This window comes from Capra hircus, chromosome 4, assembly GCF_001704415.2.
Source record: "Capra hircus breed San Clemente chromosome 4, ASM170441v1, whole genome shotgun sequence".
NCBI classification, from domain to species: Eukaryota; Metazoa; Chordata; class Mammalia; order Artiodactyla; family Bovidae; genus Capra; species Capra hircus.
In genome coordinates, this window is record NC_030811.1 from 30,998,893 (window position 1) to 31,026,360 (window position 27,468).

The 27,468-nt window shown below is 35.3% G+C and overlaps 1 protein-coding gene across 6 annotated transcripts in view; it reads left to right on the top strand.

The window, feature by feature from the left end:
* POT1 (protection of telomeres 1) overlaps nucleotides 1-27,468 on the top strand; it is a 98,694-nt gene that overhangs the window by 21,788 nt on the left and 49,438 nt on the right. For 4 of the 6 annotated variants that reach the window (XM_005679414.3, XM_013963439.2, XM_005679415.3 and 1 more), the window contains 3 exons: nucleotides 942-1,055; nucleotides 3,927-3,974; nucleotides 6,851-6,965. In XM_005679414.3, the coding sequence (XP_005679471.1) occupies nucleotides 942-1,055; nucleotides 3,927-3,974; nucleotides 6,851-6,965 (277 nt within the window). Of the gene's footprint in view, nucleotides 1-941; nucleotides 1,056-3,926; nucleotides 3,975-6,850; nucleotides 6,966-22,044; nucleotides 22,093-27,468 lie in introns of those variants that run through there. The other 2 variants (XM_013963440.2, XM_018046974.1) reach the window with 2 other exon arrangements.

The following is a 27,468-nucleotide window of genomic DNA, read 5'->3' on the forward strand; positions in this document are numbered from 1 at the left end:
TCTAAATACAAAGCAGAATAAGACACCACTTTGTCTTCAAGGTGCTCATGGCCCAGTTAATGGATCTAAATAGAGAATCCTGGGAATTGACACTATACTCTTGTAAATAAAAAATCAGTAATGCAGAAGACTTCTTTTTGGTAGAGATTAAAATTATTGAAGGAAACTGCCTAACGCTCAAGGATTTCTATATATGATTTCTATATATCTTAAGGTTTTGGTGTTAAAATTAGAAGAGTAAGGTAAAAAATATATACATATATTTTTATAATAGAGCAAGACAAAATTCATTGAATATGGATGTTCCAGTATTTGGGAAATAAAACAGGGAAATTTAACTAAAAAATGAGAGAGGCAGGAATAAATCAAGATTGACTTATTACTATTATAAACCTGAGTGGAAAGAAAATATCTTTGTTCTTTTTAGTATAGAAATGGAAATTTCTTATTAATGCCTTCTACCTTACATCTATATACAGGTTAGTTTCATAACAATATGGAGTTTTTGCACTAATGACATGTGTTTCTCCATGTAGTCTCTCTTGAGATTTAGTTTCATTTAATATCCATGCTTAATATTGTTGGCTCATCACTATCTCTTCATTGTGTTTATTCATGTGTATTTATGCACATAAAGTGAGATAAACATTCATTTTTGTTGCTCTGTTTGATAAATAAAAATCTCTATGCTATTTAATTAGTGTTTTCCTGGTCCATTCAGAGAGGCATTGTACTTGTCTATGCCTGCATTACTGATACTCATTTTTGTAGGAGATGGTATTCTAAATCTTAGAGTCAGAAAACATTAAGCAAGTTTAGGGAAACCTGTTTTCCATTTTACAGAAATGATTTCCTTTTTTACATAGTAATAAAAATCAAAATCTATGTGGCTTTCAGAATTATGTTATACTGATGGTTTTAAATTATTTTATTCTATATAGGACACCATTGCAGTGGCTGGATTTGTTGTTTTGTCAGCATCTTCATCTCCAAGCAGAGATGGTAAACATTGCTTATTTTTGAAAGCATCTGAGAACTTCAAATCAACTGTTTATGTAAGTGTGCAACTTTTTTAGTCTAATCATTTTATGATTTTAATGAGCTAAAATGATGGAATAGAAGTATTTCTGTATATCTGCAGATAAACTATTTTGTCTGACTGAATTATTGTAATTAAATATTTTAAGTTTAGAAAATAGAATTCCTTTTCTTAGCTTTATGTTTAGAATGATGTCATTCTAAATGACGTCATTCTAAACATAATATCCCTTAAAGATAAGTTTAAACCTGATCCTATTCTCTGCAATTGTACTGTCATCCTCTTTTGATGGTCTGCTTGATTTTTACCTTGAATTAATCAGATTCCCCTTTTTAGGTGAAACTGATTTCCTCCTGTTGTTGTTGTTCAGTCGCTAAATCTTGTCCAACTCTGACCCTATGGACTGCAGCCCTCCAGTCTGATCCTTTCTCTAGTGTCTCCCAGAGTTTGCTCAAATTCATGTCCATTGAGTCATTGCTGCTATCTAACCATCTCATTATCTGTTTGCCCCCTTCTTTTGCCTTCAATCTTTCCTGGAATCAAGATCTTTTCCAATGAGTTGGCTCTTCACATCAGGTGATCACAGCTTCAGTATCAATTCTTCCAATAAATATTCGGGGTTGATTTCCTTTAGGATTACCTGGTTTGATGTCCTTGCTATCCAAGGGACTCTAGACAGTCTTCTCCAGCACCACAGTTCAAAAGCATCAATTCTTTGGTGCTCAACCTTTTTTATGGTCCAATCCTCACATCCATGTATGACTGCTGGTAAAACCATAGCTTTGACTAAACAGACTTCTGTTGGCAAAGTGATGTCTCTGCCTTTTAATACACTATCTAGGTTTGTCATAGCTTTCCTTCCACGGAGCAAGCATCTTTTAATTTTGTGGCAGCAGTCACCATGTGATTTTGTAGCCCAAGAAAATAAGATCTGTCACTGCTTCCACTTTTTCCCCCTTCTGTTAGATTGGTTCAAAAGTAATTGCAGTTTTGGACTGTGAATTTTAAATCATTATAACTAGACTCAAACACATCTTTATTAATCAAAATAGGAATAATTACAATCAATACATTTTTGCCAATAAGAAATAAGTCTCTTTATTCCTGTAGCATAAAAATCTGTGCATTGGGATTCAGTGAACTCTTGGAAAGCATTTTCTGCCTCCTTCTCATTGTGGAAGTGTTTTCCTGCAAAAAGTTGTCGAGATGCTTGAATAAGTGGTAGTCAGTTGGATATGGCAGATGAGGCAAAGCTTCATAGCCCAGTTTGTTCAACTTTTGAAGTGTTGGTGCAGTCAGGTATTGTGGAGAAGAATTGGACCCTTTCTGTTGAGCAGCGCTGGCTGCAGGCTTTGCAGCCATGGATTGGCTGAGCATACTTCTCAGTTGTAATGGTTTTGCTGGGATTCAGAAAGCTGTAGAGGATCAGACCAGTAGCAGGCCACCAAACAGTGACCACGACCTTATTTTGGTGCAAGTTTGGCTTTGGTAAGTGCTTTGGAGTTTCTTGGTCCAATCACAGAGCTGGTCATCACCGGTTGTCATATAAAATCCACTTTTCCTTACACGTCACAATCCAGTTAAAACATGGTTCATTGTTATTGTGTCGAATAAGAGAAAATGACATTTCAAAACAATGATCTTTTTGATTTTCATTCAGCTCATGAGGCACCCCTTATTGATCTTTTTCACCTTTCCAGTTTACTTCAAATGCCAAATGACTATAGCATGAACAACACTGAGTTCTTTGACAACTTCTTGTATAGTTGTAAGAGGATCAGCTTCTATGATTGCTCTCGGTTGTCAACTTCTGACCACTAGCCTCTATGCTCCTCATCTTCAAGGCTCTTGTCTCCTTTGCAAAATTTCTTGAACCACTGCTAACATATTGCACTGTATGTTAGCAGTTAATAGTTCCTAGGCCAAATTTGTTGTTGATGTTGAAAGTTGTCTCCTCTGCTTTGTGACCCATTTTGAACTCGAATAAAAAAGTTGGCTTGAATTTTGCTTTTTGTCTAACATTATTTCTATATTCTAAAATAAATATAAAATAAACATCAAATAGTAAGTCATTAGCAAAACCACAGCTAAAAATGCACATTAAAATGATGTATGACATAACCACATTTATTTAATAACATATTCCAGTATCAAACAGCAAAATTCAGCAATGCAAAACTGCAATTACTTTTGCACCAACCTAATATTTGCCATAAAGTGATGAGACCAGATGCCATGATCTTAGTTTTTTGAATTTTGAGTTTCAAGCTAGCTTTTTCACTCTTCTCTTTCATCCTTACCTAGCAGCTCTTTAGTTTCTCTTTGCTTTCTGCCACTAGAGTGGTATCATCTGCATATCTGAGGTTGTTGATATTTCTCCTGGTTGATATTTCCTCCTGTTTCATTCTTTATGATCATCCTTTCCCTCTCTCTTTACCAACCCCCCGACCCGCCCCCCCCACACAAACGAAGGTGTTCATCCTCTCCCTCTCTCTTCACCGCCACCCCCCACCACCCCCCACTCCATGCACACAACCATACACACACACACAGTTGAAGACTGCCTGTTTGGTCAAGGCTGTCAGGTAGAGAAGCAAAATTGGGTCAAGCCATGTGCCTGCAGGCCAACATCTACCTGTTTTGTTGTGTTCAGTTTGTCTGAACAGAGCATTATATACACCAGTGTGGTCCTAGGATATTAAAATTAATGAATTAAACTGAAGCTTAGCTTAGACAATTTTGTAACTGTCACTGTTCATTTGTAAGCTATTAAGCCATTCTAGTGAACTTTAATATTATAAAATTAAGATTGTAGGTTTAATACAGTTAAATGTCTGTAATCACATTGGACATGTTTGTATACAAATAAATCCTCTTTTTTTTTCAGGTTTATGTTAAATCTGTAAGAGATTGTTCTACAGAATCAATGTCTTTGGTAAGATGATGTTCATTTTAATTTAGAAAGGTACACCCTCCCACACACACATACCTATATATACATACAAATATGTATTCAGGCAACTTTATAGCTAGCTATAAAGTTTGAAATAGTATCAGTACAGTGGGAAAACATAAATCTCTGCTTTTTCAATACACGATGATATTACATTTGAGTTATATATTTGCATAATAATTAATATCTGGTTTGTCTGTTACCTGGAATATTTGCTTATATTTTGTAAAAGTTATGTGCACAAGAAAATTAAAGTGGAAAAAAAAGTTATATTGTGTGAAGACACTAGGATTTTTGCTACTTCTAAATCTTAGTCATTTCTTTCGCTTTTCATCAGCTTATGTATAAAACTGATTATTATACACTAAACTGTAATTTGATAAATTATGTAATTTTCAGTAAAGAAGTTTTTTACACTTGTGACACATTTTGCTTTTCTATTACAATCATTTTTTCAATATTTTTAAAAATATTGTTATCTCATAGCAATGAAAAGGTTCCCATTTTTTCAAGTAAACTACTTGTAGCTCAGTGAAACTAGAATGAAGGTAATATGTTAATAAAGTTTAATATAAAGTTTATGTTCTACCTGTTCTTAAACCTTTACTTTCTATTGGACAGAGTTTGTCAACTTTGTTTCTAGTTAACAGTAACTTCAGGGTATAGGCTTTAAATTCTGAATACTACCATAATGGTATAATTTAAATTTGTTATTTAGGGAAAGAATAACCAATAAGAGGATTGATATACTTTTTTAAAAATATCAAGTAACTCTGATATTAGTATTTTTTAAAATTGTTATAAATGGGTCAAGTTCAAATATTTGATTCATCCGTGCACCTGTAAATAAGGCAGAAGTAAATGAAAGCCTCTGAACTTAGGAAAATGACTCTGCTTTTCAATATACTATCTAGGTTGGTCATAACTTTCCTTCTAAGGAGTAAGCGTCTTTTAATTTCGTGGCTGCAATCACCATCTGCCGTGATTTTGGACTCTCCAAAAATAAAGTCTGACACTGTTTCCACTCTTTCCCCATCTATTTCCCATGAAGTGATGGGACCAGATGCCATGATCTTTGTTTTCTGAATGTTGAGCTTTAAGCCATCTTTTTTACTCTCATCTTTCACTTTCATCAAGAGGCTTTTTAGTTCCTCTTCACTTTCTGCCATAAAGGTGGGGTCATCTGCATATCTGAGGTTATTGATATTTCTTCCAGCAATCTTGATTCCAGCTTGTGCTTCTTCCAGCCCAGCGTTTCTCATGATGTACTCTGCATATAACTTAAATAAGCAGGGTGACAATATACAGCCTTGACGTACTCCTTTCCCTATTTGGAACCAGTCTGTTGTTCCATGTCCAGTTCTAACTGTTGCTTTCTGACCTGCATACAGGTTTCTCAAGAGGCAGGTCAGGTGGTCTGGTATTCCCATCTCTTTCAGAATTTTCCATAGTTTATTGTAATCCACACAGTCAAAGGCTTTGGCATAGTCAATAAAGCAGAAATAGATGTTTTTCTGGCACTCTCTTGCATTTTCGATGATCCATCAGATGTTGGCAATTTGATTTCTGGTTCCTCTGCCTTTTCTAAAACCAGCTTGAACATCTGGAAGTTCATGGTTCATGTACTGCTGAAGCCTGGCTTGGAGAATTTTGAGCATTACTTTACTAACTTACTTGGAGGTATTTACCCAGAAACAACACATCTCATTCAAGATGACTCAAGTCCCTCCTTGTTCAGGGATCAGGAGATCTATCTCATGTCTATTTTGGAGTACAGCCCCTGCCAAGCTGTGTTTGCTCTTTAGAACTGTCCTGAGAAATCTTATCCCCAGAAACTTAATTTTGGTGTATTCATTGGAATGACACTCATCTGTAGTCCTGAATAGGTATCTAAGATCTCCCAGGGGCTCACAGGTATACTGAGTGTCCTCTTCTGTTTTTTCCCATGGCTTGACTCATGAGTGAATCCAGGAGTCATGTCTGAGTATCTTGACTCCTGCGAGGGTAGAAAGTATTACAGGGTAGGGGCCCTTCCATGTGGGCTGGAGTTAAGCCTTTGGGACCCATCTTTGCAGACTTTAATCAGGACTTAAGTCCCTAGAGCATATAATGGTAGCTGTTTAAAATCTTTTGGGCCCTAGTTGACACCCCACAGGTGTATATCTTATTGGAATTTCACAATGGCCATGGTATAAGACTGGAAGGTCTGAGCCTCTGAATCTTGGAAGAAGTCTCTGACATAAACAAAAGGTCTCCCATATAGCCTCTCATAAGGACTAAGACCAACCTGTTTCTTAGGGGCAGTACAGATGTGGAGGAGAGCTATTGGCAAAGCCTTCTTCCATCCCAGGGACGTCTCCTGGGTTATTATTTTATTGCTGATTTTAAGAAATGGTTTACCTAACACCTGTAAATCACTTCTCCTTTTATTTCCAAACTTATGTGCAGTTATTTCATATATTTTCTTCTTTTATTACCATTTTAATGTCTTTATATCATTTGTATTCAAATCTGCGTTTATTTAGGCCTTAGTAAAATCTTCGTAGCAGTATAAGAAAAGCAAATATATGCCATAAGTTTTGAAGTGATTCTAGTTAAGGTTAAAAACTAGAACTAAAATCTCTTAAACTGCTTTTTTTTTAAAGTTGTACATAGATTGCAACATTAATAATTAAAGCTATTTATAAGAAAAGCTAGTTTATACAGTTTATACAGTAACCTTTATAAGCTGTGCATCTCTTTTTAGACACAAAGAAATAGATGCAGATCAATTTACTAACTTACAAATTGATCATAACGTGATTCTAAAATTTAAATAAATACTTAATAATATTGATATGTTCACTGTCTTTCTTTAGGCTCCAGCCACACATTATGTATATACACCCCTGAATCAACTTAAAGGTGGCATGATTGTGAATGTCTATGGTGTTGTGAAGTTCTTTAAACCTCCGTACTTAAGCAGAGGAACTGGTAGGTATTGGGTGAAGATTTTAATGGACTGGATCTGCTTTATTGGTTTCAACACAGCCCCTTCGGTACTCTTAAGTCTTGCAGGCTCAATTCTGATTTGTCATTGTCAAACAATACTTATGCAGATTTTTTGGCCTGTTTTATTTATAAAATAAGTGTTGTCTTTAGGTTCTTAAGTATAAAGAAGTTAAAAGGATGCTAAACAGTAACGTGACAGCATATGAAAGTATATACAAAAGAATAGAATACTATAGAAAAGGTAAATATATAGCCAATTACAGAATACTGTAAGACTGTAATGATGATTTGTAAATCATTTTAATTCTGGTATAGAAGTTAAATAACAAATATATATAAAAGAACCACCTGTAAATACATGTTAGTGGGTACACAGTATAAAAGGGTAACGATGTAATGTTGTAACATCAGTGACATAGAGTATGTGTTGGGAAGAGTAAAAGTGTAGCATTTTTGTGTGTGATAGTTTATTTTTTATTAGCTTGAGACAGTTTTAACTGTAAAATGTCTTATGTAAGTTTTGTGTTAACCAAAAAGAAAATATCTATGGATGATACTCAAAAGAAAATGGGAAAGGAATCAGACCTTACGTAATGACAAAAAAAAAAAAAAAAATCAATGAAATACAAAGGAAGATCAGAAGAGGGATCAAACGAGCTACAAGTCAGAAAAGAATTAGCAAAATGGCAAGAGTAAGTTCTTTAAATGTAAAAGGGTTAAACACGCTATTCAAAAGACTTGGGTTGTTTTTAGAGCTAATGGAAAAGATATAACCTATTCTCAGCAATGGCCGCAGGACTGGAAAAGGTCAGTTTTCATTCCAGTCCCAAAGAAAGGCAATGCCAAAGAGTACTCAAACTACCGCACAACTGCATTCATCTCACACGCTAGTAAAGTAATGCTCAAAATTCTCCAAGCCAGGCTTCAGCAGTACATGAACCATAAACTTCCAGATGTTCAACCTGGTTTTAGAAAAGGCAGAGGAACCAGAGATCAAATTGCCAACATCCCCTGGATCATGGAAAAAGCAAGAGAGTTCCAGAAAAACATCTATTTCTGCTTTATTGACTATGCCAAAGCCTTTGACTGTGTGGATCACAATAAACTATGGAAAATTCTGAAAGAGATGGGAATACCAGACCACCTGACCTGCCTCTTGAGAAACCTGTATGCAGGTCAGAAAGCAACAGTTAGAACTGGACATGGAACAACAGACTGGTTCTAAATAGGAAAAGGAGTACGTCAAGGCTGTATATTGTCACCCTGCTTATTTAAGTTATATGCAGAGTACATCATGAGAAACGCTGGACTGGAAGAATCAAAAGCTGGAATCAAGATTGCCTGGAGAAATATCAATAACCTCAAATATGCAGATGATACCACCCTTATGGCAAAAAGTGAAGAAGAAGTAAAGAGCCTCTTGATGAAAGTGAAAGATGAGAGTGAAAAAGATGGCTTAAAGCTCAACATTCAGAAAACAAAGATCATGGCATCTGGTCGCGTCACTTCGTAGCAAATAGATGGGGAAACAGTGTAAACAGTGGCTGACTTTATTTTTCTGGGCTGCAAAATCACTGCAGATGGTGATTGCAGCCATGAAATTAAAAGACGCTTACTCCTTTGAAGGAAAGTTACAATCAACCTAGAAAGCATATTAAAAAGCAGAGACATTTCTTTGTCCACAAAGGTCCATCTAGTCAAGGCTATAGTTTTTCCAGTAGTCATGTATGGATGTGAGAGTTGGACTATACAGAAAACTGAGTGCCAAAGAATTGATGCTTTTGAACTGTGGTGTTGGAGAAGACTCTTGAGAGTCCCTTGAACTGCAAGGTGATCCAACCAGTCCATCCTAAAGGAGATCAGTCCTGGGTGTTCATTGGAAGGACTGATCTTGAAGCTGAAACTCCAATAATTTGGCCACCTGATGTGAAGAGCTGACTCATTTGAAAAGACTGTGATGCTGGGAAAGATTGAGGGCAGGAGGAGAAGGGGATGACAGAGGATGAGATGGTTGGATGGCATCACCGACTCAATGGACATGGGTTTGAGTGGACTCCAGAAGTTGGTGATGGACAGGGAGGCCTGGCGTGCTATGGTTCATGGGGTTGCAAAGAATCAGACATGACTGAACAACTGAACTGAAGTGAACCTAGTCTATATAAAAGTGCAAACTTTTAAACAGACTAACGTAAAATTATGTGTTCAAAAAGCCTGAATTTCAGTTTTCTGAGAGTTAATGTATTTAACAGACATAGCACTTTCATCTTGGTTTAATTCAGTTCAGCATTAAATTTCACATTTATTACTCTGTTGAGTCTAATTTTAAACAACAGTTTGTAAAACTCATCATTGTTTTATGTATTATTAATAAAAGCTATACTTTACTGTCAGTTTTAAGATGTAGCCATATTTTAAGATGTAAAAATATGAAACGTGTGGTGGTAATGAAACATTTTCTTTATCTGCTGTGTGTCTGCCAACTGCTGTGGCTCAAGCTGAGAACACTAAGGTGTTCCTAGTGAGTTAATATTCTTTAATTTATTAAATTGTTGTTCAGTCACTAAGTTGTATCTGACTCTTTTGTGACTCCGTGGACTGTAGCCTGCCAGGCTCCTCTGTTCATGGGATTTCCTAGGCGAGAATACTGGAGTGGGTTTCCATTTCCTTCTTCAGGGGACCTTCCTGACCCAAGTATCGAACCCATGTCTCCTACATTGTAGACAGATTCTTTACTGAGCCACCTGGTAAGCCCTAATTAGATTACATATGTAAATTTTATTATGAAATGGCCTCTAAGTTTACTCCTTGCTTTGTTGGATAGGGGAAAATTTTATTTTCATGTGGTCCAAATAGTTTGTTAATTTATAGGTACAACTTAGTTTATGTGAAAACGATTATGTGAAGCCTATTAAATCTAGAGATAAGAAGTTTGAAATAGAAGGTAGCTAAGTTTGAAGAACCCAAGGGATGTTTTATTGAAAACCCTGATTTCTGTTGTTTTAGGAGGAGGGGAAAAAATTAAACCCTAAGGTTGAAGCAGAGAAATTTTTGTTTGAATTTCTCAAATATTTTCATTCAGCTTTACCTTTTTGCAAAGTCTACATTCCATACCCCATCATACCATTCAAAATACACATGCATACTTTCACTTTAGTAGTTTCTTCTCATTCGGTTTTCCCCCCTGAATTTTACATTGCTCATTCTGAGAATTCTGTTACTGTGATCCTCTTCCAATGGTGAGTGTTACCCGCTGGCTTTCATTGGCCTGCCAAATTTAGGAATAAGCGACATATTGGTAATAATGTTCCTCTAACTTGGTAGAAGATATACCATTTGCACTTCGTGTGTTGCAAATGCTTTTCATTAAAAGTTTATAGTAAATCAATCAGCAAGTATATTATGTTAAAAAATAACTTGAAATTAGAAAATAAAAAGATAGCTGTTTTTAAAACAGCTGTGATGACTCAACACTAATTTTATATAGCATAATCATTTTCTTCTGACAGTGTTATTAATTCATGTGTATATAATGAAAGGACTAGGAAACTATATAATAATATGTTTATTCTATGCATCTTATATGTTTCTCAGATATCCAGTCCCTACATTTCTCTGTTTCTTCTGAGATACTAATTTAAAATGAATGTCATCAATTTTTTCTGAATATATTCATTGAAACTCTAAAATATGTCTGAAGATGTAGGGAGATATCTTTACAAGCAAGATAATAGCAAGATAGTAGCATTTGCAAACTATCTGTCTTTTCATTTTTGTTATACTTACATTTTTATTTCTGTTTGATAGAGTTCATCCTTCAACATGCTGCAGGAGAGTCAGACAGAAAGCTCTGATTTTTGTGTTTAGGAAAGGATCAACTTCATTGGTATTACCACTGAGAAGTACTAGAATAAATGTACAGGAATAACCCACAGCTGTGCCTGTTTTATGATAATAAAGCAACCTTATTTCACAAATACATGGCCACAACCTAAATATTACATCTTAATGTACAAAATAGTTATGTGGAGGACAGTTACCTTTATGCAACTCAAACTTAGGTAGATGGAAAAAAACTCTCTTACATATCATCAGCTAGAATTTTTCATTAAAATTCATTTTATAAATGTTCAGTTCAATGCAGTAGAGGCAATTTGGTGCAATTTTGCATCCTTACTGCTTGGCTGGAACTTTTCTTGAAGACTTTCCTCCTCTGTGATAATGATTACACCTGACCTGTAGCACATTGCCATCTTGTGCAAATAAACCATTGCACATGCTTTATTTCCTAAGCTTTGTATTCAGTCTCAGGGCAGTTGCAGCTTTTATTCTTCCAGAGGTCTCATCAATCCTGTGTTAAAAGGACTACAGATACTCAGTCTCTTACTCATTTGTGATAAGATGTCATGAAAACCAAGAATATCTCAGGGATAATGAGAACACCATGTATTGAAAGATCATTGTATCATCAAAATTTATTTTGATAATCACTCATTGGGGTACTTAATATGGCCTCTTTCATGTAGGAAGACAAGGTTATTGTCACCTTCTTGGAATTTTGAGATTTATAGCAGTTACATCCTGTGAAAGCCTTACAGTTACTTTCACTTTACAGAGCTGGCTATAGAGAGCTAGGTATGCAGTGTTTCATCTTGTACAGATAACATTGGGCATATTTTCTTATATAACACATATAAAGGAATTTATTTTTAACTTTGTCTCAGATTTTAAGAAATAGCTTAATACTTACTTTAAACTTGAGACACCTTTACTCTGTTCTTATTGTCTGTTCTTACTAAGTAAAGTGCATAGAGGCAGGCCATTAATCATTTCCATCCAGACCTGTTAACAGTGTATAGTGATGCTTGCTTGGTTAATATAATCCCTGCTCACAGAGCAAATGGGATGAGTAGGGGCAACTCTTGTTTGTGCTTATTCTTCCTAATATCTGAGTCCAGAGGAAGGGAGAGAATAGTCAGAGTATTCGTATCATCTGTTTTTATTGTTCACCTCTCCTTTTTCCATTCTCTCTCCACCTCTGAGGCCCTAGAGGTCTCAGCCTTTTTGTGCCATGTAGTACGGCCCATCACCTGTGGCTTGCAAGCTTTCCTCAGGAATGCTTTACGTTGTGAAATTATTTTCATACCTCACCTTCCATCAAAAATTCTCAATATCAGAAAAAAACAGCTTGGTTAAACTGACCAGTTTTGGATTTTACTGTGATTCTAGAAGGGGACTTCTTCTATTCAGTTTCTTAGAAAAAGGACACCTGTTGCAGCTCCTTCCTGAGCAGTATAATCAAATTACTAACTTGTGTCTACAACATTGGATTTCTGAGAGCGCCTATCTATTTTACTTACATTTAGTTTTTAGGTTAGAGTGCTAGGATATAGAGCCCCAGGTCTTTATCTTTTCCTGTTTTGTTAACTGTTCTAGCTAACTCTGGATTACTAGTTTTGGTTTTGTAAAAATGCTATTTTCACTTATGAAAATGTCTTAACCATTTATGCATTAATTCATGTGGCATAATTGTTTGAATATTTTTGTTTTGCATGAGTAATATTGGTTGCCTATTAATGATGATGTAGCTAGTATCTTTTAATTTCACAAAGTATAATAATAAATTACCACATTTTCTACATTTAAATGATTGAAAAAGCATTTATTAAATACTGAATGATTAATGACTCTTGGTACTCCATATAATCCAGGAGCTTTTCTGATTCATCAAAGATTAAAACATCTGGTGTTACATAAATTGTGTGTAATATTTAATTATATTTTTAATTTTTTACAATTGATAATGCATCTTTAGACGTTTTGACTGTTTTGTAGTCTTCAACCTTTATGAAAGTATGATGACAGCTATGTAGAACTTGCTCTAGAAAAATACATATGCATGTGTAAAGACTTTAGCATACAATATCAAAGATTCATTCCCTGCTTCCTTTGAGCTTCACATTGGAAACTCCTGATCTGTGATATGTTTAGACTCACTTATCTGAATATTCAGTTAATATCAAAGCTACAGCATATGTATTGGTTTAATGTATGGCATTTAAAACAAAATAAATATATAGGGTTTTTTTTTTCAGTTCACTCATTTGCATTTATTCAACAAACATTGACAGCTTTCTATGTGCCAGGTGTTGTATTAGACATGAGACATTCAAAGATTTATGTAATTGTTTTCCACCCTCAAGAAATTAAAATTACAGTTTAGACAGATAATCATTACAATACAATAATTATAATTATTCATGATTTCACTTTGGTTTTAGTCTTTCCCCAATTTGTAAAATTCTAGTTGTCCATTTTATTGTTAAAAATGAACAGAATCATCATTGTGAAGCATACTAAACTTTTTGAATGTGTATTTTAAAGCTGAATGGTGGATTTACCTTATATATGAGATGAAGGTTGTAGGCAGGTATGGAGTTTTCCATTTCTCTCAAGCTAAAGCATTATGTCTAGTTGAGTGAGTTGAGACTTCTCAATTGCTTGGCTGTCTTACTTTCATGACGGGAGGGCAGCCAGAGCATGGCTAGTCATCACTTATCTCTTTAAGGATTTAGAAAGGAGAGCTAAGCCTCTCTTCACTGTTTTCAGGCTATTCTGTCTATGCCAGTAGGAAATATTTAGGTTTCCACTTGGAGAGTGATGGTGAAGAAAGATCTTTCTTATTCTGTCACTGAACCTTTGTATGGATTGCTTTGTTATATTCAAGATGACTTCTTTGAGGTTTGTGGCATCCCCTCTTTCCTATCCATATCCTAGGAATATGTCTCTCAGAACCTTTTCCTCTAAAAAATTATTAGCCCACTTACTATGTTTCATGAGTTTATAGTTTTAATTATTTCAGTGAATAATATAAGTGTTTTCTCATTCTTTCAAGAAACTTGTGGTACATTCTTTTATTCATTCAATTAGAAAATGTCTTTGCTAGCCTGTGTAGCATTATACTATAGTTAGTTGTTTTGTAAAGATGGAAAGTAATACATTGTTGTCCATAGATAAAATAACTCTCAGAGAGTTTATAAGTGAGAGAGATCCAAAGGTAATCAGCTAGTTAATATGAGGCACAGTTGTATTATGCTGTGACTAAAGGAATAAACAAGGTGCTTTTAGAGTGGGAATGCAGAGATTAATGCTAATGGAGAAAAGTTTCTAGGAGATATAGCCCATTGAGCTGAACTTTAAAGGATATTGGATTTTGATAGAAGAGGAAGAAGAGGTAACATTCCAGACTTTGAAAATAGCAACAACAGTTGTCAGCTTTATAATAAAAATGTGTACTAGGGCTGAAGCAGTCAACTTAAATATAATTTGAAGCAATAGAATGTCAGCAGTATATTGATGCATACTTTTATGCTCTTGTAGCAGGCTTTTTTAGGGATCATTATTAAGGACCTATGATACACTGTGTGATACACTGCTTGTTTATATTCTTGAATAAAATTTTAACAAAATTTGTATTTATGGTTTTCATATGTGGTAAAACTGACTTGTTCAGATTGTATTGGTTATATATACAGTCAATATCTTTATATGCTAAAACTGTCATGTATCAATCATTGACAGTTGGTCTTTGCAAGGTTATTCAGAATTATTACAAATATATTTTAAGTGGACTTCCCTATAGCTCAGATGGTGAAGAATCTGCCTGCAATGCAACAGACCCAGGTTTGATCCTTGGGTCAGAAAGATCCCCTGGAGAAGGAAATGGCAACCCACTCCATATTCTTGCCTGGAGAATCCCATGGACAGAGGAGTCTGGTGGGCTACAGTCCATGGGGTCACAAAGAATCGGACACAACTAAGTGATTAACACACACTCATATTTTAAGTGGCTATCAGTGCAATACTTCATTATATTATTTCACAGGCCTAATAGATTCTATTAATATTGGGCTCACAAAAATTACTTGTAAGTTACAAAAAACTTTGATTTCTATCTGCATTTTTAAGATTTTCCTCTACTTCAGTATATTACTTTCCCTCCCTACTTCACATACATCAATTAAGAAAATAAAAATATATTCTCTTCCATATTTTTCAGTTTGGTTGTCCTTTTTCAGTGATTTCTAGCAGCTTCTTACTCTTTTTCATCATATATGTTATAGATGATTTCCCCAGCATTTTAGTTTTGTGCTGATAGTTTTTGAAATATAAATGTTTATAGTGCTTGTGGAGTCATAATTAGTTTATTTGGAGAGTCTTACCCATAGAAGATCTGCGAAAAGATTTTTTTCTTTAAAATTATTTTATATTTTTTAAAACTGGATGTATTGCCTGGAATTGATCTCACTTTTTGTTGGTAACTGCCTTGTTTCAAAATCATCTATTAAATTATGATGTATGTAAGTCATGTATATTATCTGTACCTCCATATAAGGATCTGTGGAAGAACAGCTAACAGAGAGCCTGGGGTGAATTCTCTTCTCCCAGTGTATGATCTGCAACAGGTCTCCTCAAAAAAGAGGACTATTCAGATGTTGCCCAATTTTTAATCATTAGGCAGAGTATTTACTGCAGTCTCTACATGAGTTTTTTATGCCACTGTGCTCCTCCTCTTCGAGGCTTTTGTCTCCTTTGCAAAACTTCTTGAACCACCACTGCACTGTATGTTCGTTAGCAGTTCCTAGGCCACGTGTGGTGTTGTTGTTGCAAATTGTCTCCACTACTTTACAGCCCATTTGAACTTGAATAAGAAAATTACTCAAATTTGCTTTTTGTCTAGCATCATTTCCATAGTCTAAAATAAATATGCAATAAGCAGCAAGTAATAAGTCAAACCAGTCAGTCCTACATGAAAGCAACCCTGAATACTCATTGGAAGGACTGATGCTGAAGCTGAAGCTCCAATACTTTGACTATCTGATGAGAAGAGCTGACTCATTGGAAAAGACCCTGATGCTGGGAAAGATTGAGGGCAGGAAAAGAAGGGGGTGACAGAGGATGAGAGGGTTAGAAGCATCACTGACTCGATGGACATGAATTTGAGCAAACTCTGGGGGATGGTGAGGGACAAGGAAGCCTGACGTGCTGTAGTCCATGGGGTTGGAAAGAGCTGGACATGACTTAGCAACTGAACAACAACAGTAGTAAGACAGCAAAAAAACATAAAGGGAGAAATGTGCGTTAAAATGATGGATAATATAACCATATTTATTTAAGAATGTATTCCAATCAAATAGCAAAATTCAATAAAGCAAAACCGTGGTTACTTTTGCACCAAACTAATATTTTTATGCCTTTATGTACATTTCATTTAGAGAGCCTCACTTTGCTTCTGGCTTCTTTCATCTAGATAATGATTTTGAGGCTCCATGTTATAGCATGTATTAGCAGTTTATTCCTTTTTATTGATGAATATCAATATACTTTTATATTATCTACCTTATTATAAGCACAAACTCTGGAAAGATAAAGACCACTGCTAGTTTTAATATAAATCCTTAAACCTAGTATACCATCTATGACCTGTGGTTGCTTAATACATAGAGTAAAACATAAGAGGAAAATGCCTCCAGGCGTAATTCTAGAATAACATTTATAAACTTGTCGAGTCTCCGTTTACCTACCTACTTACTTTCCTATCTAATCTGTGTGTATGTGCACACATGTATTTAGAACCTATATGTCTGTCATCGTGTTTATGCTTGCTTCTCTTCCTGCTTCCCATGGTCTTTTCCAATATTATAAAAACATGAGTGGAAATTATGTTAACTTCATACCAGCATAGTTAAAGAGTGCTGTTACGTATTATATAGCAAGTATCCTTGTAAACAGATAAGGTTGTAGCATATAGTGTCACCTGAGTTCAGTGATTTACCTTCATGGCTTTTACTTTAGTGTTTCAATAATAGTCTTTCATACAGATAGAAAACTGTGGTGGAAACACTGATTGGTTTAAAAGCAACGCAGCTCTAGTATTGGTAATAGATAAAAGATGGTAAAGCAACTTTCATGGAGGAATTTTTTGTGGATTATATAATTTATGCATGCATGCTTCTTTGATTAAAGACCTTGCTTAGATGAACTACCAGCTTTTCCTTATAATATAACTCCAAGGCAATTTACACTTAATCATACTGAGGAAATTAGGTGATTGCAGACTATAGGGCTTAATTTATCATTTGTTACCTTTTCTAGATTTATATCAAGTTACATGAAGTATTACCTAAGTGTTAAAGTAGTTAGAACACTTTGTCAGGTTAAACATGAAGTCTTACTGAAGCATTAAAGTAGTTAAATCCTTTATCAAAAGTTTAAATATTTAAAAAAAAAAAGTTTAAATATGTGTTTTAGAGGTTATTTGGGGATTCCAGGTGGCTCAGTGGTAGAGAATCTGCCTGCCACTGCAGGGGACACCAGAGATTCAGGTTTGATCCCTGGGTCAGGAGGACCCCCTGGAGGAGGAAATGGCAACCCACTCCAGTATTCTTGCCTATAGAATCCCATGGACAGAGGAGCCTGGCTGTGGGGTCACAAAGAGGCAGACACAAATGAGCACACACATGTACACATACACAGACATTATATTAATATGTTATTTAGATAAGAATAGTGATTTATTAGATGTCTTTCTACTCTCTGTAGTTTCTCTACTGGTATTAGCTTTCAAGAAAAGAATCTTAAGTTACCTTTGTTTTTCATACTGTTCATGGGGTTCTCAAGGCAAGAATACTGAAGTGGTTTGCCATTCCCTTCTCCAGTAGACCAGAAAGACTAGAGATCTCTTCAAGAAAATTAGAGATACCAAGGGAACATTTCACGTAAAGATGGGCACAATAAAGGACAGAAATGGTAGGGACCTAACAGAAGCAGAAGATATGAAAAAGAGGTGGCAAGAATACACAGAAGAACTGTACAAAAAAGATCTTCACAACCCAGATAATCACGATGGTATGATCACTCACCTAGAACCAGACATCCTGGAATGTGAAGTCAAGTGGGCCTTAGAAAGCATCACTATGAACAAAGCTAGTGGAGGTGATGGAATTCCAGTTGAGCTATTTCAAATCCTGAAAGCTGATGTTGTGAAAGTGCTGCACTCATTATGCCAGCAAATTTGGAAAACTCGGCAGTGGCCACAGGACTGGAAAAGGTCAGTTTTCATTGCAATCCCAAAGAAAGGCAATGCAAAGAATGCTCAAACTACCACACAATTGCACTCATCTCACACACTAGTAAAGTAATGCTTAAAATACTCCAAGCCAGGCTTCAGCAGGTACGTGAACCGTGAACTTCCAGATGTTCAAGCTGGTTTTAGAAAAGGCAGAGGAACCAGAGACCAAATTGCCAACATCTGCTGGATCATGGAAAAAGCAAGAGAGTTCCAGAAAAACATCTATTTCTGCTCCATTGACTATGCCAAAGCCTTTGACTGTGTGGATCACAATAAACTGTGGAAAATTCTGAAAGAGATGAGTATACCAGACTACGTGACCTGCCTCTTGAGAAACCTATATGCCGGTCAGAAAGCAACAATTAGAACTGGACATGGAACAACAGACTGGTTCCAAATAGGAAAAGGTGTACATCAAGGCTGTACATTGTCACCCTGCTTATTTAACTTACATGCAGAGTACATCATGAGAAACACTGGGCTGGAAGAAACACAAGCTGGAATCAAGATTGCTGGGAGAAATATCAATAACCTCAGATATGTAGATGACACCACCCTCATGGCAGAAAGTGAAGAGGAACTAAAGAACCTCTTGATGAAAGTGAAAGAGGAGAGTGAAAAAGTTGGCTTAAAGCTCAACATTCAGAAAACGAAGATCATGGCATCCAGTCCCATCGCTTCAAGGCAAATAGATGGGAAACAGTGGCTGCCTTTATTTTTCTGGGCTCCAAAATCACTGTAGATGGTGACTACAGCCATGAAATTAAAAGACGCTTACTCCTTGGAAGGAAAGTTATGACCAACCTAGACAGCATATTAAAAAGCAGACACATTACTTTGCCAACAAAGGTCCCGTCCAGTCAAGGCTATGTTTTTTCCCAAAGAGTTGGACTATAAAGAAAGCTGAGCGCTGAAGAATTGATGCTTTTGAACTGTGGTGTTGGAGAAGACTCTTGAGAATCTGTTGGACTGCAAGGTGATCTAACCAGTCCATCCTAAAGGAGATCTGTCCTGGGTGTTCATTGGAAGGACTGATGTTGAAGCTGAAACTCCAATACTTTGGCCACCTGATACGAAGAGCTGAGTCATTTGAAAAGACCCTGATGCTGGGAAAGATTGAGGGCAGGAGGAGAAGGGGACTACAGAGAATGAGATAGTTGGATGGCATTACCAACTCAATGGACATGAGTTTGAATAAACCGGGAGTTGGTGATGGACAGGGTGGCCTGGCGAGCTGTGGTTCACAGTGTCACAGAGTAGGACACGACTGAGCAACTGAACTGAACTGAACCTTTGTCTTGTAACTCTGTTATTAAAATACAAAGTTCTAGGTTGACTGTGACTTCACAGTTGTTTTTTTTTCATTCATTTTGGAGTAAAAAATGAGGCATGGGGAAAATAACTATTTTTATTATTTTAACTAGTCATTATTGAAAGATTATCTGGTGGAACACTTGTTTGACAGTTTGCCCTGTTAGTATTTGTTAAGATGAGTAGCTTGGTTTCCAGTTATGTTAGGAATCTAATGGTAATTTTTGAAAGAACCTGAAAGCTGTTTAATATTTTATTTGTATTGCTACTTTATTGTTCTTCAGGGAAAATTATTGGACAGATTTTTTTTTTAAGGCCTTGAATCTGAAGTTTTGTTTCTTTTATACCTATATACATATCTAAACACCAAAATATATAAAATTTTAGTTTGAAACTCCTCATTATTTTTGTATATAATCTTAGGAGAATCTGAGAACTTCCTCATGTTTAGTTATGCTCTTCTAGAGAGCTTGTTTTGTAGCCAGTAGATGATGTTTTGAAGAACATTGCCCTCGGTGCAGGAGACCCAGGTTTGGGAAGATTCCCTGATAAAGGGCTTGGCAACCACTCCATTATTCTTGTCTGGAGGATCTCATGTACAGAGGAGCCTGGTAGGCCACAGTCCATAGGGTTGCAAAAAGTCAGACAGAACTAAAGTGACATACCACACATGGATATATTAATGCTACCTTTTGAATGTATAGTATAAATTTGAGTGCAAAGTTGTTTTTGAAACAAGACACATTCTGCTGAAATGTATAACTTCTACCCAAATGGCTTAAAAGTAGATTGTTTTTCAAGTTTCTTTATAAACTTCCAACTTTCTGAGAGTTATATGATAACCTCACCGTCCCATCTCTTCTTTGAGTGAAAACAGATTGAAAAAAATTCTTTTTTGGTTAAAAAATGAGAAGGATTTTTTTTAAAAAAGAAGTTTGGAATAGAAAAACCAATGAAAATTAACTTATGCCTTGGATTATTTCTTACAATTTTTTTATACTTTTAGTTTTTTACTTTTAGAAATTTGAAAATCTTTGCTTTACTTAGAAAACAGTATCAGGACTTCATAGAATTTGTGTGTATACCTGGATGTTGTTACCAGTTGAAAACCAGTGAATTTGATTTTTAGGGTGGAGTGATAAACCAAATACATATTCTCTGCAGAAATTTCATGATAAGAAACCTCATATTTTATGCTAAATATTTGAAAGATTTGTTGTTGAATGCATTTTATAAATTAGATTTAAAGCAAAATGTTAATGGAACCATGTACCAGCAACAGAATAAGAACTTAGAAGTACACATGAATTTCTGTTACCACTAAAAAAATTTTGATCATTTAATCATAAACAAAGTGTGAATACCCCACTCCCTACCAAAAGCTCAACAGCTGTCCATCAGTTTTTAGCAGACTCTTCAAGCTTCTCTTAACTCCTCTCAATTTCCTAGTACATATAATAATTTTGAGAAACTGATATCATCACCCACAATCACCTTCTATAACTAAATAAAATTCGTATAGCATTATAGATAAGAAAGCACTTCAAATTGAAAAAGAAGAAAGATCAAAACTATGGTTTATTGATTTGTTTGTGTCTTCCATAATACTGTCAAACTATTTTCTTTCATTCTTGGTACTTTTGAGATAAGTTTATTAATACCTTTTAATTTCTGATATACCTAATTCAGGATTTTTTGAGAATTTAATAGGTCAAAAGATTCTGTAAAGGTGTTCTAGTCAAAGAGCTAATGAAAATACTGTTATAAAGGAAATATTTAAAAACTACTTGTTTTTCTCAGCATTTTAATAAAAATATTTAAATATACAAAATATTTGAAGGGATTATGCAATGAACACCCATATATACTCGCCATTTTTGGTGAGTCCATTAGTTAATTTCTTTTTTGATCCTTTTCAGAGTAACTTGAAGATATCAGTACACATTATTCCTAAATATTTTAGGATGTACGTCACTATCAACTAGAGTTCAGTGTTTATATGCGGTTCTTTTCTTGTGGGGGGAAACTGTTACATGCAATGAAATGTATGAGGGTTTTGTTCATGTTGATCCACTTAAATCCATTATATGTAGTACAAGTTTATGAATATGTTTTTGTCTATCCATAATAATATAAAGTCAGATACTTTAGTACTATTGGATATTCAAAAAATGAAAAGCTTTATCACTTTATTGCTTGAAAATACTCATTTGTATAGAAAATACTAAAAAAAGGTCTGTAAACTTTAAAGAAGATAAAGAAGATGGAACCTGAATCTTAGACTTTTCTGATGGTCTTTAAGCTTTTGCCAAGAAGGTTGCTAGTTACTTGTATTATTAGGGACAAGTTATAAGGCTACATATTTCACTGGGTTTTAGTTCACCCAGTTGTTTCAAAGTTTATTCTGGTGGTTTTTGTTGTTCAGTCGCCCAGTCATGTCTGACTCTTTGTGACCCATGGACTGCAGCATGCCAGGCCTCCTTGTCCCTCACCGTCTCATGGAGTTTGCCCAAGTTCATGTCCATTGCATCAGTGATGCTATCCAGCCATCTCATCCTTGACACCCTCTTCTTCTACTCTCAATCTTTCCCAGCATCAGAGACTTTTCCAATGAGTTGGCTGTTTGTATCGGATGACCAAAATACTGGCGCTTGAGCATCAGTCTTTCCAGTGAGTATTCATTGTTGATTTCCTTTAAGAATGATTGGTTTGATCTCCTTGCTGTTAAGGGACTCTTAGGAGTCTTCTTCAACACCACAGTTCCAAGGCATCGATTCTTTGGCACTTTGCCGTCTTTACAGTCCAGCTCTCACACACGTACATGACCACGGGAAGACCATAGCCTTGACTATATGGACCTTTGTCAGCAGAGTAGTATCTCTGCTTTTCAACACAGTGTCTAGGTTATTTTGATTACTTAGTTTTATAGTTCATGTAAATTGGGAATATTCTTCAATGTGGCAGTTGCCCCATATTCATTTTATGGGCACATAAGGACAGCCTTTTGACATCCCTTTTGGAGGATTAGGAGAAGTCAGTGTAGAAATTGGTTTGATATCAAGAAGCATCAAAATGAAATTTTACTTTTTTAATTTTTATTTTAAATTGTTCTCTTGTAAGTAACAACAAAGGAGGGAGATAAGAAGGCAAAAAAGAAGAGACAAAAGTGTAAAACAGTGGCTAGCCAGGAGATAGGTGGATAATGGAGGGGTGGGAACTGCTAAAGAGAATATCCCAAGACAACAGTGAACTGCAGTCCTGAAAGTTGTCTGCCTCTTCATCAAGTGAGTCTGTAAGTTCTCCGTTTTCTCAGTAATATTTCTCTTGAAATAACTTGCAGATCTAATCTTCGTACACTTTTAGCAAAGCATTTTCAGTGGAAGAAATGCCAATTCTGTGAAACATTCTATGAAAAAGTGGTAAATTTTGCATACTGTATCTGGCTCTTGAGGTTCACGATGCATTATTAGCACGTTGTCACCTCTGAAAAGTTTTAAGAGAGGAACCTGTTTAACTCTATTTTTAGCATATTTTACTTGGAATTACTTGAACATGGAACCCTTTTTAGTGTACTGATTTTTGTTTGCTGAAACTTGTTCTGTGGAGTCAAGTTTAGAGATTAGCAACTAGGAAGGGTTAGGGCCAATTCTTATTTTTTTGCGATTTTAAAAAATTTATTTATTGTTAATTAGAGGATAATTGGTTTACAGTGTTTCATTGGTTTCTGCCATACATCAGCATGAATCAGCCATAAGTAAACATCTATATCTTTGCAATTTGATTATGGTGGAATTGCAAGGGCCTTGTCTCTGTAGTTTTCTATATAAAATGTAGTACTTTGTGGATTTTCACTTTCAAAGAGTATAATATTGTTGATGCCCTAAATCAGTGGTTTTTAAGTTTTCTATTATCCTAAAAATTATCAGGATCTCAAGGAGCTTATATTTTTTATGGGTTGTAGTTACATATATTTAAACATACTGGAAATTAAAAGTGAAAGACTAACATTTAATAATTCATTTAAACCAAAAATAGCCTATTACATGTAAACAAAAATAAAATTTTTAATGAAAAATATATTTTCCAAAAATATGGAATGTGGTATTGTTTCACATTTTTTGAAAGTGTTTTTATCTTTAACACATAATAAAAGTAGCAGGATTCTCTTATCTCTTTAGCAGTTCTGTATTATCTTCAACATTTTAGTTTTTGAATAAGTGGTTAATGTTATTTTCCACCTTACAGCTTCTCAGAAACTCTTTGTGTCCCAAGTGATATTTCACTTGAGAACCAGATTATCTTGTTAACTATAAGATATTTCTCTGTGGAAGGTTGATTGATGAATATCTAAAAGCCACTATTTGAAATTCCAGTGGAAAGTCAAATTAGAATTCTTTTGCAGTCTCTTACATCTGTACTTTTCTTTTCATGTACCAACTGCAATCAGTTTGACACTGTATATTGGCAGTGTCTTTAGGTTCTTTGTTAAGGCAGATGCTAAGAGTATATCTTAAGTTCATTAGGTAAGAATGTTACAATTTATTAACAGTAATAGACATGCTGCTGTTGCTGCTGCTGATACCACCACCATCACCACCACTGACCAGCTCTTATATATACCATTTAGCCATGTTCTAGGTGCAGTTTTAAGCACTTTACATGTGATTACATATTTAATTTTAGCAATCATATGAGGTGAATACTAATTTCCCCCATTTTTCAAATAGGGAAATTGAGGCATAAAGAGGCTAAATGATTTTCAGTGTCTGCAGGAGGCTTCAGAGGCAGAATTTTTACAAGTATCATATATTCACTCTAGGTGGGGCTTCCCAGGTGGTGCTGTGGCAATGAATTGCCTGCCAATTCAGGAGAGACATTGCCAGAGACTTGGGTTCAATCTCTGGGCCAGGAAGATCCCTTGGAATAGGACATGGCACCCCACTCCAGTATGCTTGCCTGGACAATTCCATGGGCAGAGGAACTTGGCAGGTCCTGCAAAGAGTCAGACACGACTGAACACACAATGATGTGCATTAATTTAGTAAAGATGGTTGGTCAACTACTATGTCTTATAGAATCTGTGAACTGTGAAGACTTAATACTAAATCTGGAAGCCTGTTGTCTGTGTTCTCTGGTTAAAGAATGTCTGCTTCTGGCATGCTTTAGAAATCTATATACAATCACTATTCTGAAAAATATTTGCTGTGTTCACATATGTCATTCATTACATAATAAATATATGTGATCTATTTCAAGACACATTGGGTGTCTTCCCACAGCTAAGTCCTTATTTAAATAAGAAACTTTCTTAACCTATTGTCTCACTTGACAATGAGCAAAGTGTTTCACTCCCTCATTAAACCCTATTACTGATGCTTTTATCATCCTGAGCTCTCACGACTGGGAATTGGCGATCTGGAATTGACCAGCCCTAATGCTCCTGCTCATTTCTGCTCCTACTAGTGGAACTGTATTCTCTCAAGAGTTGTGTTCTTACAGTTTTGTTCCCAAATCTCTTTGTACTCTTTTTCCTTGTTATTCTGATTAAGTAATTTTATTAAATCTTATGGAGACAGATGAATATGAATGTGAAAAGATGGTTTTTTGTGGGTTTTTTGGAAGTTGAATGCTTTGGAAAGATAATCAACAGACAGTAGGCTGGATTTGGCTATGGACGATAGTTTGCCAGCTCCTAATTTATAATACTGTGCTCTCTTCTTTTTCTTCTAACCACTCAAAATACCTCTCTAAGTAGCCTCACACTTAACCATATATCTTTTATTGCCTTTGTCTTTTCACTAGGATTTAACTCTTGTTCAACTGCCTCAGAAGATGCTCTTTTTTGTTTCCTTTTCTTCTTTTAACTTATGAGTCAAAAAATAATTGTTGCAAAGAATGTAAAAACAAATTCAAGCATCATCATAATGAATTTTTATAGACTTTTTCTATGATGTCTGTGAGGTCTGTTTCTGGAATAATTTATAGGTGAAGGAAGTTACATTATGATGAATGATATTTTAATTCTTTAGTAATGAATTCTTTAATAGGAGATGCATGAAATGGTAGATAATATAGAGTTAAGATACAGTATAATTTTTCCTATTCAGAAAAATTCTCAAGCCTCCATCACAGTTTTAAGCATAATATTTTACTTTCTTTGAAATTACTGTTTATGTTTGGAAAACATGTAATATGGAGACAGTACAGTTTTCTGGTTAAATATAGAAACACAGGAATCAATTATGCTAAGCTACATGTGACTTTCATACTTGGATATCTTACCTAGACCTTTTAAGAAACTTAAGTTCTCTCGTTTGTTAATTGCAGTATACAACTATCTAAAAATTCAGGGAGACAATGCATTTAAATTGTTTAGCAAAAACCTGGTATTTAGTAAGCCCTCAGTAGTTACTGACTGCTAATTAACATAATTCCCTCCCCACCCCCCCACCCCCATTTTTAGACCTGGGAATAAGATACCTTGCATAACATAGGTACTGCGGTTTTGTTTTGTTTTCTGTCTAAGAAGTCAAATACATTCAGTTGAATTCATTCGCTCAGTCGTGTCTGACTCTTTGTGACCCCATGAACCACAGCATGCCAGCCCTCCCTGTCTGTCACCAACTCCCGGAGTCTACCCAAACCCATGTCCATCAAGTCGGTGATGCCATCCAGCCATCTCATCCTCTGTTGTCCCCTTCTCCTGCCCTCAATCTTTCCCAGCATCAGAGTCTTTTCAAATGAGTCAGCTCTTCTCATCAGGTGGCCAGAGTATTGGAGTTTCAGCTTCAACATCAAATACATTATTCCATTTCATAAATTAATTTGGAATGTTGACATTTTATTTTACACATTATTATTATTTGATAACTCAAATTATATTTAGGACTATAAATATCTTTTACCAAAGTGTATATCCTTTAATGTTAAACATAATTTCAGACTGGTTAAGCTTCAGTCATGGTTTGAAATTTATTTTAAGGTCTCTTATGTTTTGAACTCCAAAGCTGGGTATGAAATGTATGAAAAATTTTTGTTTTCACCACTTTTCTGAAATATGAATGCTTATTTTACTGCTCACCAAGGATCCAGGGCCATCTTAAGCCTGTCTGTTTATCCAGTGTCAAGCTTAAATGTCAGTTTCCAGTTATTCTAGAAAATGTCATCTGGATCATTAGTTTTGCGGTGATGAATCATTACATATACAGAGTTTTGTGATGAACCATTACATATACAGAGAGTATAAACTCTATACACTAGCAAATGTTCGCATATAAAATAACACACAAACTGAGATCACAGCATTAGCGTTTAAAGATGTAATTCAATGTAAGGAAAATGTAAACTTCATAAGAGAAGGTGCCATGCTCTGTTCATTTAGTAGTCTTCCTGACTAGTACATATATATATACCTAGCATTACGTAGACACTCAATAAAATTCAGATTAGCTTATGTACTAATTAAAAAAAAATGGATTGGAAAATAGCAGAGACCCAAGTAGAGTTCCTTGCTGCTGAAATACAAACTACTAACCACCACTGAAATATTCAGCATTCTGTGGTGGTGGAGGGAATTCCTAAGGAGGTTTATGTTCTAGAGAGCTTTGTCATTCACCTATAGTTAGTATCTATGGTGATTCTACTGTTCCATAATATTTAGATCCTTACTGAACTAAGTCTTATATGCTTACAAATGTCAGTATTTTATCACTGTATATATGTATATAGTATAGGGTTTTGTGTTTTGGGGTTTTTTTTTTTTTTTTTTTGCTTTCAAGGAAGTCTTTGCTCTATGGAAAGATTCTCTTTTTTCTCTGTTAATAAAACCTTATTTTTATAAAAGGATTTGAGTACTAGGTAGATCTATTTGGCTTACACTTGTGAAAAACCATTGGTAGTACTTCCAATGAAAGAGAAAGAAAGGAAAGAACCGGGACTTGGCATGTGATAGCTCGTGTGTAGTGCACAGGTGTGCACTGTCTAAGGAGATGCCTTTTTCATCCACATGGAGTCACTTAGATGAAAACACAGCTGTGTAGATTTCAG